This window comes from Aricia agestis, chromosome 5 (assembly GCF_905147365.1).
Source record: "Aricia agestis chromosome 5, ilAriAges1.1, whole genome shotgun sequence".
In the NCBI taxonomy this organism is placed as follows: domain Eukaryota; kingdom Metazoa; phylum Arthropoda; class Insecta; order Lepidoptera; family Lycaenidae; genus Aricia; species Aricia agestis.
Window position 1 is genome coordinate 9,178,517 of NC_056410.1, and position 17,015 is coordinate 9,195,531.

Consider the following 17,015-nt stretch of genomic DNA (forward strand, 5'->3'; position numbering starts at 1 on the left):
TGATTCATCTTTTTAAACTGATACTTTGTCAAGGAGTATAATTTAGTAAAATTCATCACGCTACGATTCACTGAAATTCCTGAAAAATTGTGGGTGTTTAGGAGGTCGTTGCCTACATCTAAAATTCTTACGTGAAAGAGTCATAAATGTGTCCTATAAAAACTAGTCACAATATCACACTGATATAATATATCTTTCAAGTCCAATATTACGAGTTAAACTATTGCGTTATAAATTATAAACTATTTTTACAAAATTATACTCAACTTTGATACTCATCCAAAGATTGCGTTAGAATTTAGAATAAACTGTTAACAGTTTTAACAGAACTATTTATAATATCTGTGAACCCTGACCGTCTTAATAATATTATAGGCCAAGAGCTGGCTTTTACATTAATATTTTACTTATAAACCTAATATTATAACTGCTAAATCTGCCTTTGTCGCATAAAGACTAAAGTGCTTGTAAATTTTAATAAATCATATCGCTAATAATAATTTAATATATATTCATATTATCATAGCATCTAGCAAAACATATCTTAATCTTTAAAAAGCTAAACAAAATTAGGTATGTACTCAAAACATAATTCAATTTACAAATAACAGCAATAATATATGAGAATAATGTAATATAAGAATTATTGAGAACTCCCAGCATCTTAAGTTATTGCAAAAGAAAATTGAGAGCGTATACTGAAAAGCTAACTAAAAAGTCTTGAAACTGAGATATCTGTATCTAATATCTCCGCGTCGCGTCGTATACAGACTTCAAGAATGGTTCTGATTCCACTCGCCTGTGTAGTGTGTATGAAACCTTGCATAGAACTGGGTCACGAAGTATAGCGTTGAGAAGAAACTCTCGTCGCGTCGGGTTAAATATTATACAGATGTTCTACGACAGTGTTTTTCAACCTTTTTCTATGAGGCTACCTCCCGCGGTAGGAAGAAATATTTCGCGACCTGCATTTTTATCATGTTTGTATGTTTATGAATATGCAGGGTGCAGCAAAAGTAAACTTGATAATACTTTAGGGTGTGTATAAAGAGATATTGTATAGAGTTCTCTGTGAAAGTAGCAGCGCTGAAGATTTTTTTGTCTTTTGTATGGGCAAGCGTCCAGCGTCATGAACTCTCCTATACAAAGGTTTAAATATAGTCACTCCTTTCAGCGCTGCTCTTTTACAGCGAATTCTAAAAATTATGCTACTTATTATTACATCAATATTTATAATTTATTTTACTAAAATAGTTCTCTGAACGCTCACATGTTGAAAAACACTGTTCTACACAAATACCGCGCCGCTTTGAAATTCTATAAACGTTTTAATTCGATGCGTGCAATAACGATGTTAGAAATTAAACGCTCTGCGCTCACGGTCTTTAAGCTTAACAACCCTCGTTTGAAACGCCGAAAATTGGCAGGCGCTTATCCACGTGTATTGGATTTCTCTGAAACTTTCTATAGAGACGCAAAAGTTCGTTGAAAGTATGTCGTTCGCTCCACGTAGAGTTTCGTATCTAAAGTTTGACATTTTCAAAACTGTTTAATGTATTTCAAGTTTAGAATATTTTCTTTGATGAGTACCTTGGTATGTGTTTTTTGATTTACTTTTTTTTTATTTCAGGAATCGTTCTGTGCATGCTGATGCGCGCCGCACAACGCCGACAGAGAAGGTTGGCCTACCACTGTCCCATACACGGGGACTTCTACCCCCTGAGCCCCCAGAATACTAGAAAATATTCCCGTAAGTAAAATATATTTTCACTTGTAGTACTGTATAGTATATAAGTAATTGAAGTATTTAATTTTACTGCGGCGAATACTAAACTCTCGTTTATCAACGGTGCTATGAATAATATTGTATTATTCGTAAATAGTAAATACGAAAATGTAAATAAAGTATTATAATACTACATGTACACTAGAAATATCATAAAAACGTGGACTACATTCAAAATATCGTAAATAACAATCAAAATATTATAATATAGCGTGTACTCGTAGCTGTGTGCTACACCCCGTAGCACTTCGTAGAGGCTTTCGTAGAGGCTCCAACACAGGAGTTTTCAATGAATCGCGGTCGCAAGTTAAGACATATTTTATTGATAATTTCACTTTAATTTATAGGAAATTTTGACACAAACTCATTATCAAACACATTATTAGTTATAAACACATTATCAGTGAAATTCTCCATTAAATTAATTAGCTTTAATTAATGTCTTCAAGCGCGGTCGTAAGGACCGATTTTCTTCATCCCTTTTATTTTGTTGACAATTCGATTTCTCAGTAGCGTTCAGTGTTGTATGTTTCGTCAAGCGCTAGTAACACGCGCAATTAGCGTGCTACAAATAGCTTGGCGTTCTTTCAGTATGGGAAAACGTTACACCTACCTAAACATTGAAATCATGCAAACGCCGTATTTAGCATTACTAACGATTGTCAAACATAAGGAGTGGGAAGTAAAAAACTATCTGTTATGTCGCGTCAATCTTCGAGTCTAAAACAAAGATACCAAGCAACATAATGCCTTACAGACTTATTTCTTTGTAACTTTCAAAAGCATGTAGCTCTACACTACGAGTATTTTACTAGCTATACTGAAGAAGCATATAAGGGAAATTATATGGGTAGTCTATGTATGTTTGAATTATATATGTAGGTATATTTCAATGTAGTAACACAGGATAAATTGCGTGGTTGGGTTAAATTTAGTTTCTAACTTTTGATTATAATTATAGTTTAATTTTAATATTCATAAGTCATAATTAAACAAACCCTTTCGTAATGTGTTTATTTAGTTATCTCCAAATAATATTATTAAGTATATCAAAGTCCTCTCAATTATTATCTCAATAGTCTCTTACAAAATGAGTAAGTTCTGTGTCTAATTATTATTATTTTTACTTTACAGGTAGCCCACGAGGCCTATGGCGCTGGCTGCGTGGATGGCTGGGCATGGTAGAGGAGGGTGAAGCACCCCGCTGCCCGCGCTACACCGAGCCCGCCTCGCCGGCCCGCGCGGACGCGCCCTGCCCGCCCCCATTACCCTTCTTAGTGCCTAGCGATTCTGTTGTGTGAGTGTCTCTTCTGTTATGCCACCCTTATGCACTCTTTGAAGAACATAGACTAGTCGAGCCATAGAGTAGCTGTTGTCTTCATAGTATAGAAATATTAAAAAGAAAGTGTCCCACCAACAACTGCATTTAATAAAAAAGATAAAGTGCTTACTGTTATTATTTATTTCTGTAAGATTTTTTTTTCTTAAGATTTTGCATTCAACTTGTTATTTATTATTATTAAGTATAGTATTAAGTGCATTTACTATCTTTCACAGAGGTATGGCGTCGGTTTTGGGGGCGCCGTTAAGTCCTGAACAAACATTTGGCTCGATAAAGTCGCTCGCGATATCGCGAGAGGTGGCGAGTTTCCCGCTATCTCGATCACCAACACCTCCGCCTCTAAGGTAAACAAATAGGAAGTTAATAATCTTTTAAAATTCAAAAATAATAATAAGCAATGAGTATGTTACGTACTCTGATTTATTTTAATGTAGAGTTTGGTAATAAAACTTCATTGTAACGTCAACGATTCGCAAATACTTTGACCTACGTTCTTATTAATGTTACCTATTGTTACAGCTACCCTACATTCTCTGACGAAACAAAAATAATTGAGAGCATACCGAACGCGGTGCCCAAACGGTCAGAGTTCGAGTACGGGTCGCCGTGCAACTACCGCGTGGTGGAGTGCAAGTACACCACCACGGACGAGATCCGCCGCAGCGCGCCCACCACCGCCAGCGTCCACGTCACAGACAACAGGCAGCGCCCCGCCACGGTCTGTGTCGCCATACCCGACGAGGGCAAAGGATAAAAAAAAACTCCAAACGATTGTGTTCCTCTTTATGTTTGTCGGATATTGGAATAGGTTCGAAAGTGATAGTGTTTCGGTTCGAGTACAGACGGCCTCGTTCGCTACGGACTACGGAGTCGCCGAAGTGACCATTCCATCTGACCGCAGAACTTTGTGATTTATTATAATCATAATTTAAAAATGTACTTTTAAATTATAAATATAATCTGCTCAAACTATCACATTGGTCTTCCGATAGAGCTCACGTGTAACAAAATAACACCATTGGATACTGTTTAAAATTAATATATTATATGTCATAAAAGTTTTAATAGACGTGCATTTAATACTGGAAGTCAACTCAATTCTGCAAATAACACTAGACTCTACCAGTACGTACTTTATTTTTATGTCCATCAATGTAATAAAATATAATAGGTAAGTAGTACTCTACTTATACATCACTTCAAAGCAATAAAATGTTACCTCTGTATATATTACAGCTTGTAAAATTAATGTTGTGCTATTAAATACTGCTGCTCACTTATATTTAATTAAGATGTAATTCATAAGTATAGTATGTTTGTTTATTTTGTTTAATATCCTGCCAATGTATTGTTATTTTGCCGAGAACCAGTACCGCGTTCCGAGTAGAACGTGTGTTTACAGTGTACCTTGCTTTATGAAATATTTATAATATTATAGACCTAAAATAATATGTTAATTAAGGCAATAAATGTTTTTTTTTTTTCGTTATTGTTAATCCTAGCTAGGTCCATTCATTTGATTGCGTCAAACGTTAAAAACTTACAGTTGCGCTAGTGTTGACTGTCGATCTAGTCTTCAGCCTAAATATTCAATGGTATTTTTGTTAAAATATTGTTGTTTCTTTTTCGAATGAGATAACATAGTATACATTTTTCAATTACAACCATACTTGAAACGTAGACATTAATCTGAAATGTGATAATATATAATATTATATTGATTTATTATCTCATGCACCTGAATCGTAGCTTGCATTATTACCTACTTACCTAATTGAATTCGTAAGTATTGTTAAAGGTGCTCTCACACTGCCGTTAGGTATCGTTATGTAGTTCACTTGGATAAAAAAAAAACTTCAGCGGGCTTGGTTTCAATGAAACCGACTACTATTAACATGGGAGGCATTGTTATTAGATAATTTTACACTATAATATTGTAAGCAACTAGTTAGACAATAATAACGTAATTTTTTGACTACCAAAACACGTTGATTATCATCTTCGTAACGGTAAAGTTAAGTGGAATATAATTCGTTACTTATAACTGCCGTGTGGAAGCACCCCATTATCTGGAATAGCCAAGATGGTTGCCAAAACACAACTCATGACGTCCACGGATAGGGTTAGTGTCATCATTTCTGTTGAAACGTGCTCATAAGAGACAATTCCATAGTAGATAGTAAAGGATGTAGATAGGCGAGACCGCACTAGGCGTAGCTGCATAAAAACGACACGAAAATTCTCGGGCAAATACTCTTTGTATGAAAATGAATACAAAAGTCAATGCTTATATCAATGCGTTGTGTAATATGACATACATTTTCTTCAATTCGGTGTGGATATCTTATATATAAAATTCTCGTGTCACAATGTTAGGCCGCGTACTCCTCCGAAACGGCTTTACTGATTTTAACCAAATTTTATATGCATACTAGCTGACCCGGCGAACTTTGTTTCGCCTTAATGGCAATAAATAAGCAGTTTTTTTTTTTATTTTATTCGAAAAAAAAAAAAAAAAATTAAATAACTACATTAATCATTCATTATTATTTCTGTATTTTAGCATATTTTTCTTCACTTAAGCTAGCTGACCCGGCGAACTTCGTACCGCCTAACAGTCAATGAATGTCGTGTTACTTTTTAGCTGAACTAATTTAGGCTTTGATGAACGTAAAAGCTCGATTGAAATCAGCTAAATATCTTGTTCTGCGTCGCAAATTATCTATTTGTTGACTTCTGTTGTTCGCTAGACGATTCTGCATTGCCAACCGAGCTGTTTCACGGGCTGCTTCACTTTGCTCTCGTGATTGAGAAGCACGAAGTCGAGCCATACTATTGCGGCGCTGTTCACGTGCAATTTCTTGTTCTTCTTCAGTCCTTTCATTTGCAGTATTTTGTATTCTTCTTGCATTACGGCTTTGTCGGGAAAGATTCGATCGTCTTGGTCGCGGCATTATTAATTAAACTTCACTTCACTTCAATCCACTTGTTAATTATTTATTTAATAGAAATAGTTTTAATATTGATTTCTTACAAATATCAAATTGTCATCCATACGTCATTACATAGCTGTCATTTTACGTCAATTACATAGCTGTCATTAAAATAACATGTTTTGTTATTCCAAGTCTGATTCTTTTTTGTTATACCACGTTTTATAGTGACTGACGTTTCATGTCAAGTCACACAGGAACGCTGTCGAACGGGATAAAAAGTATCCTATGTCCGTCTCCTGGCTCTAAGCTACCTCCCTACCAATTTTCAGCCAAATCTGTTCTGCCGTTCTTGAGTTATAAGTGGTGTAACTAACACGACTTTCTTTTATATATATAGATTCAGTGGGTCTAAGAATCGGCTACTGGGTACTTTTTATATTGATAAGTGCATTTGTTGAATAAATAATAGTAAATTATTACAACACGAGTCTGGCGGCGACTATTGTTTGTGTGATGGGATAGCGATGGACGTTGTCATGGTAACATACTTATTTAGTCACTTCAATAAAATAATATGGGCGAAATACTTGATTTATATTATGACAAAGCAACGTTTGCCGGGACAGCTAGTTATAAAATAAATTTAACTTAATACCCAGTATTTTGGGACGTGATTTGCCGCGTCGCGTCGCTCCGCTGCATTGCAGTTATGCCTAGTGTGGTCTCACCTTAATAATTATACAAGTTGCGAACACAACAGTATAGCAAATCATGTTAATACAAATAACCGCGTTTTGCCCAAGAGGGCCTCCCGACGACGCATGCCAGCTAGATATGCTGCGAGTGTGAGTGTGGTGCCAGGGTAATGCGCTGTAAACGCGGCACCTCCCCTTTCGCTTCCCGCGCCCCTTTTTGAAAACGGACGGCACGCGCCGCCCGCCATTTTGTTTTCAGTGGATTTCGAGCCGTGAGACTGCGCGTACGTACCTTTCAGTCTCCCGCGCAATACACACGACGTTCGCACCGCAAGCAACATCGTCTTTCCGTTGTGTTAATAATTTATCGTAGTAACTATATACTGTAAAGTGTAAAGACTGTAACAAACTGTACCACTGATCCACAACTTTGCTTAGTTAGTAAAGTCCTGAAACCACACCCTGAGTTCTCATTTTCTGCCTACCGGCAGTGGCGCATCCCTTTTGGTAGTTCCCAGTACTAAATCTGGCACCCACGCCTATATCTGGCGTCCCAACAGTGTGGATTAGTGGTAAAACTAAAAGTGATCAAACAATTCGTGTTGTAACTTGTGAGTGTGATTTTTGTGAACCCCGTGTGTCGAATTCCGCGACGCGACTCCGTACCTACCTACATTTGTGCGTACGCGATACACATTACGTACGAATTATCCGCGTAATAATAGTAATGACGCGTACAAGAAGTAAAGTGAACGCGGAACAACCGCAAGACATCTACAGCGACGAGGAGCTAGATACCGCGACTCCCGCGCAAAAGATGGCGGCCGCGCCCGCGCCATTATTTTCACATGGCAACAGAGACGATGCATCAAGCATTCCCCATTCCTCTGTGCCACCTCCGCATCAGCATGAACACCAGGAGTTCCAGCATAATGACGCCGAGGGTGACGATGCAACACGCATTCCCCACCGCCCCTCCGCCCCTCACATTGCTGACACAACATTCTCACAGCAGAGTGTTTCTATGCTCCTCGAAGGCCTACAAAGAACGCAAACGAACGCTATAAAGGAAATTCTAGACAGCGTTCTCGGCCACCGCGCGATGACCTCGACTCCCGCGCCGGTGCCTACTGAAAGTGGGAATTTTGCGCGTTGTAAGGCTGTGTTTAGCGGCGCACCTACCGAGTCCATAGAAGGATTTATAGACGCAGTAGAAAGCTATAAAGAGTGTGCCAACGTGACTGATAGTAATGCAATAAAAGGTATGTCAATGTTGCTAACGCATGACGCGGCCACCTGGTGGCAGGGCATTAAAAATCAAGTGACTACATGGGACGAGGTCGTAATTAACCTACGGAGCGCCTACGGCGACCGACGGCCGCCCCATAGAATTTACCGCGACTTATTCGCAACCGAACAACAGATCGAGAATACCGACGTGTTTGTTGCTAAAGCGCGCGCCCTGTTATCAAGGCTACCACAGAATGATTTGACTGAAAAAGTTAAATTAGACATGATTTACGGCCTTTTAAACGTGCGAATAAGAAAACGACTCCGCAGAGAGGAATTTACTACATTCGCCGAGTTATTACAACATGCTAGAAACATCGAAGACTCCATGGGAGAAGAGGAGCGACGAGCATCAACAGCGAGGCCATCGCCGGCCGGCGCGAGTACTTTCCGCACCGCCCCGGCCCCCTCCGCTGCCGGCGCGCAGACACGAGGCGTGCCCGCGGTGCGCGCGCAGCCCGCGGCCTCCGCCGCGCTGCCACTGCCGCCGCCGTCCCGCGCTGCCGCAGCCCTGCACGCGCCCGCGCAGCCGCAGCCGCAACAGCGCGGCGTGCCCGGCGTGAACGCGCCTCTTCGGGCTTCCCCGACGACCTCGGCCTCCGCCTCGGGTCCCGCCCGACGCTACTGTACCTACTGCAAGCGCTACGGTCACCGCCGTGAACAGTGCCGTAAGTTGGAGAACAGAGGTGAGTCTTTCAGAGACACTAATAACGCGAGTGAAAATGCCGTAAATAAGTTCTATAGTGTTAACGACAAGTATACCAGTTATATTGAAAACGTACCTACGCCTTGTAAAGGTACTGTACCGAAATGTAAAAAGTCCGGTACCGATTTTGTACAAAATTCTTATAAATTTCGTAGTCACAAAATTAATGACGTAATAATTTCGCACATGTGTCCCGAGGGAAAGTGCAGTAGCTCAGATTTATCACATAACGTTCCGTGTACTTGTTGTAACGGTGTAATGCTAAAGTGCAACAAGTCCGATTTGGCATGCAAATGTAGTACATTTTTTGTTGACAAGTTCAATGACGCTACGATGACCTGCCCGCAGGTAAAGTGTGATAAGTCTGATTTTTCACAAAATCATGTCGACACCGACAATAATGTTTTTTCTCAAAATAACGCTAAGGGTGCTTGTACATGTAACGGTACATTGCAAAAGTGTAATAAGTCTGATTTTTTACAAAATTTTGTTGACACCAACAATAATGTTTTTTCTCAAAATAACGCTAAGGGTAAGCGTACATGTAACGGTAGATTGCAAAAGTGTAATAAGTCTGATTTTTCACAAAATCATGTCGACACCGACAATAATGTTTTTTCTCAAAATAACGCTAAGGGTGCTTGTACATGTAACGGTACATTGCAAAAGTGTAATAAGTCTGATTTTTTACAAAATTTTGTTGACACCGACAATAATGTTTTTTCTCAAAATAACGCTAAGGGTAAGCGTACATGTAACGGTACATTGCAAAGGTGTAATAAGTCAGATTTTTCAGAAAAATCGACTCAATATGTCAAAAATTTTAATTTTACTGATGATGTTAATTTACTATATTGTTATGATGATAATTATGTACGTATTAAGGACGATGACGACTTGTTGGCATGTAGCGTCGGTGATAGTCCCGTCAAACGTCGCGACTTACGTCCCATTTTCAAAATCGAGATTTTGGGAGTAAATGGTACAGCTTTAATTGATACTGCCGCGAAACATTGTATTGCCGGTCACACGCTATATGCTCTCCTTCTACGTAAAGGCCACCCGCTCACGCCTTCGACGAGGCAGATTAAACTCGCCGACGGCCACGCACGTGAGATGAACGTTCTCACTACCACGTTGCAGGTCCGGTTGGAACACGTTATCATCACAATACCATTTCTTATTTTCCCCGAGTCCGGCGACAACGAGACGTTGCTGGGTATAGATTTCCTTAGGGCTATGGGTGTCGTTATTAATCTCTCCAAAGAAATATGGTATTTTGACAAGAATCCTCGTGTTAAACATACGCTACTTTTCGAACCAACTTCGCGTGGCACTACTTGTGCCTCCACAGACGTTCTCCGGGATGACGAGGGTACTCAGCTGGAGTCAGCAGAGCGAGAGGAACTCGCCCAGATCCTCGTTAGGCACGCGCACATTTTTCGTCCAGGGGGAGCGCCTACGCCTTTCGCGGAACACCGTATAGATACGGGTGAGCACCCACCGATAGCAGTGCCCCCATACCGTCTGAATCCTGCGAAGAAAGAGGTTATGAAAAAAGAAATCGAGAAAATGTTGCAGGAAGATATAATTGAAGAGTGCGAGTCCGCATGGTGCGCTCCGGCGTTGATGATCCCAAAGGCTCGTGGTGGCGTCAGGTTCTGTGTAGATTACAGGCGCCTGAATGCTGTTACCAGGTCGGACACGTACCCCATGCCGCTGATTGATGAGCTGCTGCAATCAACAAAAAGGAACTGCTTCATGAGCACGCTGGACCTTAAATCGGGTTACTGGCAAGTTAGCGTCCGAGAAGAAGACAGGGATAAGACGGCCTTCATATCTCCTCTCGGCATATATCGCTTCAAGCGCATGCCCTTCGGCCTCAAGAACGCGCCTGCCACATTCCAGCGGCTCATCGACCGCCTCCGCTCCTGCTCATCTTTAAAGGATGTAGTTCTATTGGCCTACTTAGATGACCTTCTCATAATCTCAGAGGGGTTTCAACAGCATCACAAAGACCTCGAGGCCGTTTTCGAACGCCTGACTGAATACAACCTCTGTGTCAATAGGGAGAAGTGTGTCTTTGCAAGGGAGAAAGTAAAGTACCTTGGACACATAATCACACAGGAAGGCGTCTCCATCGACAATGATAAAGTCAGTTCTGTACTCGAGATGAAGGAACCGACCAATCTCAAGCACATGAGAACTTTCCTTCAAACGTGCTCGTGGTTTAGGAAATTTATTCCTAATTTTTCCCAAGTGGCTGAACCACTAACACGTTTGACACGAAAGAACCAAGCATGGACTTGGGGCGCAGCTCAATCACAAGCGTTCAATGAACTCAAGCGGTTGCTGACTTCAGCGCCCATTTTGATTCAAGCTGATTTTAGTCGACCTTTTATTTTACGAACGGATGCCAGTAATTACGCATTAGGAGCTGTCTTACTTCAGGGGGAGGAAAAAGAGGAAAGACCAATTGAGTACGCGAGTCGACTCCTTACCTCAGCGGAACAAAACTACTCTACCACCGAGCGTGAAGCTCTGGCGGTGGTATGGGCAGTCGAACGTTTCAGATCCTACCTCGATGGGCAACCCGTTATAATAGGAAGTGATCACCAACCACTCCGCTGGCTGCTGACTTTAAAATCGCCAACCGGTCGGCTAGTGCGATGGGCTCTCAAACTCCAGTCATTTGATATACAATACCAGTATACTCCAGGTAAAGCAAATGTTGTGGCCGACACCTTAAGTAGGCCGATCTGCTCGGGAGAAACCCGCGATCAATGCGGCATTTGCTCTGTAATAATAGACGTACCTGTGAAGAAACCGGATCTGTTGAGGCAGGAGCAGCTGGCAGATCCAGAACTGGAGAAGATTGTCAAAGACCTTGAAGCCAATGACGAAGTCGCAGCCCAGCGTTGGACGGAGCGGGGATATATGATGGATCAAGGAGTGTTGTACCGGTATAACCCCGACTCAGACAGTGAATCACCACAACTCGTAGTTCCAGCTGACCAACAGGAAGACATCTTGAAGCAATGTCATGACTCTGCGGTAGCAGGGCATCCTGGAATTGACAATACTTACCGAAAAGTATCGCAGCTTTATTACTTCACTGGAATGCGCAGGATAATAACTGACTACGTGAAAGCTTGCGTTCAATGCCAAAGATATAAGGCCAGCAATAACAAGCCTCCAGGCCTCCTCCAGACGCCCGTCATGAACCAACGTAACGAGGTGTTGGCCATAGATCTATTCGGCCCATTACCAGAAGGAGAGGAAGGAGAACGGTGGATATTGCTCGTTGAAGACACGGCCACAAGATGGGTAGAGCTGTATGCGATAAAGGATGCTACAGCTGAAGCCTGCGCACGTGTCCTCATCGAAGAGTTCTTCATGCGGTATGGGTTGCCTCGCAGGATCATATCTGACAATGGAGTCCAGTTCATCTCGGCAGTCATGCGCCAATGTATGTCAGTCCTGGGTGTGACACAGAACTTGGTGCCACTATATCACCCAGAAGCCAACCCAGCAGAAAGAAAAAACCGCGACCTTAAGGCACAGTTAGCACGATTGGTTGAAGGAGACCATAGGACCTGGCCCAAGAACTTGCCGGTAATCAGATTTGCCCTGAATAGTGCCGTGTGTCGTACAACAGGAACAACACCAGCTTACCTGACATTCGGAAGGGAGTTGCGGTCACCTTCGGAAGCAACACATGACCAACGTGCCATACTTGACAAAGATAACTTTGTCCCACAAATTACACCCTACTTACGACGATTCCTAAACTCTTTATCGGCGATTAGAGAAAGAGTCGAAAAGCAGCAGGATAAGGCGAAAGAATACGCCGATCAGTCGCGTCGTCAGGTGGACTTTCCAGTGGGTGATAAGGTCCTCCTAAAATCACACCTTTTGAGCAAAGGTTCAAAGGCAGTCACTGCAAAGTTCATGCCGAGACGTGATGGTCCTTACGTCATCGCCAAGAAGATAAGCCCTACGACGTACAACATTGCGCGTATGGAGCTGCCTCATGAGATTATAGGGAAGTACCATGTTCAAGATTTGACTCGGTTCATTGGTAACGATGATACTCCGCCTGAACCAGTTAACCCCGTCAAGAAACGCGGACGACCGAAGAAGGTTGATGAGCAGCTAGTCCAGGAACGAGGGCGTACACCTGAACTAGAGGGGGAGTATATAGCAAATCATGTTAATACAAATAACCGCGTTTTGCCCAAGAGGGCCTCCCGACGACGCATGCCAGCTAGATATGCTGCGAGTGTGAGTGTGGTGCCAGGGTAATGCGCTGTAAACGCGGCACCTCCCCTTTCGCTTCCCGCGCCCCTTTTTGAAAACGGACGGCACGCGCCGCCCGCCATTTTGTTTTCAGTGGATTTCGAGCCGTGAGACTGCGCGTACGTACCTTTCAGTCTCCCGCGCAATACACACGACGTTCGCACCGCAAGCAACATCGTCTTTCCGTTGTGTTAATAATTTATCGTAGTAACTATATACTGTAAAGTGTAAAGACTGTAACAAACTGTACCACTGATCCACAACTTTGCTTAGTTAGTAAAGTCCTGAAACCACACCCTGAGTTCTCATTTTCTGCCTACCGGCAGTGGCGCATCCCTTTTGGTAGTTCCCAGTACTAAATCTGGCACCCACGCCTATAACAGCTATTTCATATATGTGCGATAACAAAAGAAGACTAGTTAGATTTATTTTAGAGCTTCTGACGTAAGCAAATGGCATGAAAATAAGGGTCAATTCAGACCGCAACGCGGCGCGTAAATGCATTTCTAAATTTGTATGGATTTGACAGATTTGCAAGACGTTTTGACACGTTCACGAAATCTGTCACAATTCAGTACAAATTTAGAAATGCATCTACACGTCGTAGCGGTCTGAATAGACCCTAGTTATTCGAACAAATCTAGCCTAGAATCATCTTGAGTCTAATCTAGATAAGATATTGTGCCTTTTGATAAAGGTATCGGAATGAAATCGGTAAATTTAAATGATTTTGTAACTTAGCTAAATGTACATAGAAATACATAATATTATCAACATGGTACAGTCGGCGCCAAACGTGAAATAATTAATTGAACAACTCAATACCTACCTACAAACATTGCTGCGGCAACAGTTATTATAGGAAATGTACTCGACTGTGCATGTTTTTTTTATAGATTACTAAGCTTTTGTATATCACAACTTGTATAGTTTCGTCCTTGTCATTACGTAGGATCACATAATATGACATAACGTAGGTAGCATAGGACATTATAAAAATATTTAATTTGTGATGATGGCATTTACTGGCCGAGTTGATGAGAATGTACCGGTGTGTTATTATTAATTAGTTAAGTGCCACGCCTAATTATACCTATTGTATACATAAGTAAGCTTATTTAATGTTGTTATTCTAGATATAAGAATCAAGTGAAAATACAAATTTGATTTTAAAATGGTTTGTTCATTTCCGGCCCTATTTGTGTACAGGACCTACGCGCTACCTAAGGTGCAGTCTGTTTGAGATAAGTTTCTAAAAGGATGGATTAAGAAATAAATAAATACTTTCTTAATATCATTTCATGGCCCATGGGTAATAATACAAAATAATAAAAAATAATTATAATATATACACCCCCGCCCCCCGCCCCCTTCAGAAATAGTATCTTGTGACAGAAAATAGAAATGCAACAGCCAACAGGTGAAACAATTTTGCTATCAAACAGAAAGTTTGTATGTTATAATTATTTATGGAACTTAGTTTCTAGGTAAGATAAAATTTGATTTAGTAGTTATTACTTATTATTATAATACTAATAATAAGTAATAACTAAAAAAGGTTGTCTGGCAGAAACTGCTGCTAGCAGTAAGACCGCCTATTTGTACATAATTTTCCTTTATTGTGTTTTTGAAGTATTCTTCGATCGCGGATTCTTGGAAATCTATTGTTATTTTATTGTTGTTGCGGTTGCCGGTGTCCTTATGGGGGTAGGTTAAGTTTAGTTTTAAGTTGTACAAATAAAGTATTTTCTATTCTATTCTATAATGTCTATATCCCTGATTTTTATTCGAGGGATTAAAGTTCGATTAGGTACCTAAACTGTAAGCCTTTACCGTCGCTAACATGAAAACGCATTTTAAGAAAACTTACCTAGTAGCTGCATAATATTTAAATAGAAATTAGGCCATTGGGTATTTAAATTCAAAAAAGTTATTTCACACTGATTTCCTAAACAGCTCCTATAAACTATAGTTTCTTATCTAATCGTAAGCTAATAAATTGTGGGAATAAGGTGTGAAGGCCGCAAAGGAAGATCTTCCGGCCGAGCGAGATGGTATGCTCGGTCAGGAGCCCGCGTGATACATTTCAGCAGCTGTCGTATATATGTCGCAACTCGCAGCCGACTGGTTTAAATAGCCGTTCAAACAAACAGCTAGCCCTTTGACTGAACAACGCCATTCAATCACACGGCTTTACGTCGTTTAGTCGACTTGTTGACTACAACGTTCAACACTACAGCTAGAGAAGAAAGAAAGAAATTAACTAGGGTGACTATTAGTTTAATATGTAATTTGGGAGAATAGAAAAACTTTTTGTATTTTTAAATTGAAAGATTATTCTCGGATTAAGTTTAAGGGGTGACAAAAAGTTTAATGCAATAAGTAAAAATACAAAATTCTGAGGCGTGTTTTGTGACGGTCGCCGGCAGCTGCCGCAGCACAGTCACAGTTCTAACCTAACCTACTTTTGGACTTTCTTGTGTTTGTTTTTGTTTTGGCGGGGGGCTGCGCCCCCCGAGCCCCCCTTTTATTTGGTGACGGTCGCTGGCTGCTGCCGCAGCACGCTCGCTGCGCTCGCTCGGCTCCCTCTGTGTTGTGGTCTAAGTTCTAACCTAACCGAACCAACTTTTGGACTTTCTGGATTGTGTTTGTTTTTGTTTTGCCGGGGGGCTGTCCCCCCCGAACCCCCCTTTCGAGGGGGGCTGAAAAAACTGTATTCTAACTAATTTTGAACATATTTAACACATACAATAATTATAACTGATTTATTATTTATGGAATTGCAATAAATACCTTGGTGATGTATATTTCATAATCCCGTAATTTCTCCTCGAGTATTTGTTGAAATTTTGATTCACTCGTATGTGTCTCCATAATTTTTGTCTCTTTAATAACACTTGTAACTTTTATTAACTACTTTCTTTCCGAAAAACAACCACAAACACCAACAAACACCTGCTAGTTGACGCCATATTGTCAATAAAACGCACCTAGCGTCGCAGCGGTGCGCGCTGAACTACTTCAATTAGACGGCGGCTTTTGAATCAGCTGTAGTGTTGAACGTTTTGAGCGACTTAAATATTCAATCTAAAAGCTAGACGTGTTATTGAATGGCGTTGTTCAGTCAAAGGGCTAGCTGTTTGATTGAACGGCTATTTAAACCAGTCGGCTGCGACATATACATGGTGTAACAAAAATAAGTGATAATACTTTAGGGTGTGTACGTGATCCTTGTATAGAGTTCACTGTGAAAATAGCAGCGCTGAAAGACCAAAATTTTTTTTCACTTTTGTATGGGGAAACTCGTGACGCTCGGGCCCTTGCCCATACAAAAGTGAAAAAAAAATCGTCTTTCAGAGCTGCCACTTTCACAGTGAACTCTCTACAAGGAACACGTACACACCCTAAAGTATTATCACTTATTTTTGTTACATACTGTATATTATACCGAGTACCGACGCACTTAGAAAACTTCGATAGCGCGATGCAGGAATGTTAGGCGCATTCTGGGTACCGCCACAAAATATTGCGTCCTAGAACATGGTAGCCGAATGGAAAGAATTTGGTTATAGGATACAGCCGTAGTCGCCAAATTGCGGCCCGTGGCCGTTATCAGCTGTGCAGCCCGCGACAAAGTAAATTATTTGAATGTTCAACTATTCTCATAGAAAACAAGAAATGGAACAGCAAGTAATGGAAAGGGCGTAAGCGACAAAATGGTTTTTGTCGCGTAATTTAAAAACCATAAATATATTTCATTTAAGTTATAGGCAAATATAAAGTGTATGCTTAAACCAATCTATGTACAAATTTTGGAAGCTTAAATCACTCTCCTCTGTTGGCAAAATTAGAATCCCTTTTTTAACACAGGTCTTTTTGATTGATTATTCCGTGATATAAAAGTTGACTAACGTGTTATGCTATGGGTAATTCAAAGACAAAGATAATATGATGAATACTG

The 17,015-nt window shown here is 40.8% G+C and overlaps 2 protein-coding genes across 3 annotated transcripts in view; both read left to right on the forward strand.

Moving 5' to 3' along the window:
• Nucleotides 1–5,307, forward strand: part of LOC121727284 — a 75,541-nt gene extending 70,234 nt beyond the window's left edge. For both annotated transcript variants that reach the window (XM_042115017.1, XM_042115018.1), the window contains exons 4-7: nucleotides 1,631–1,750; nucleotides 2,921–3,083; nucleotides 3,344–3,472; nucleotides 3,648–5,307. In XM_042115017.1, the coding sequence (XP_041970951.1) occupies nucleotides 1,631–1,750; nucleotides 2,921–3,083; nucleotides 3,344–3,472; nucleotides 3,648–3,882 (647 nt within the window). In that variant the 3' untranslated portion in view covers nucleotides 3,883–5,307. The remainder of the gene's footprint in view (nucleotides 1–1,630; nucleotides 1,751–2,920; nucleotides 3,084–3,343; nucleotides 3,473–3,647) is intronic.
• A 2,179-nt stretch (nucleotides 5,308–7,486) lies between these two features.
• On the forward strand, nucleotides 7,487–9,114 carry LOC121727087. The gene is made up of 2 exons (XM_042114763.1): nucleotides 7,487–8,735; nucleotides 9,104–9,114. Exons 1-2 carry the CDS (start codon nucleotides 7,487–7,489, stop codon nucleotides 9,112–9,114), a joined length of 1,260 nt encoding a protein of 419 aa, XP_041970697.1.
• The last annotated feature ends 7,901 nt before the right edge of the window (nucleotides 9,115–17,015 follow it).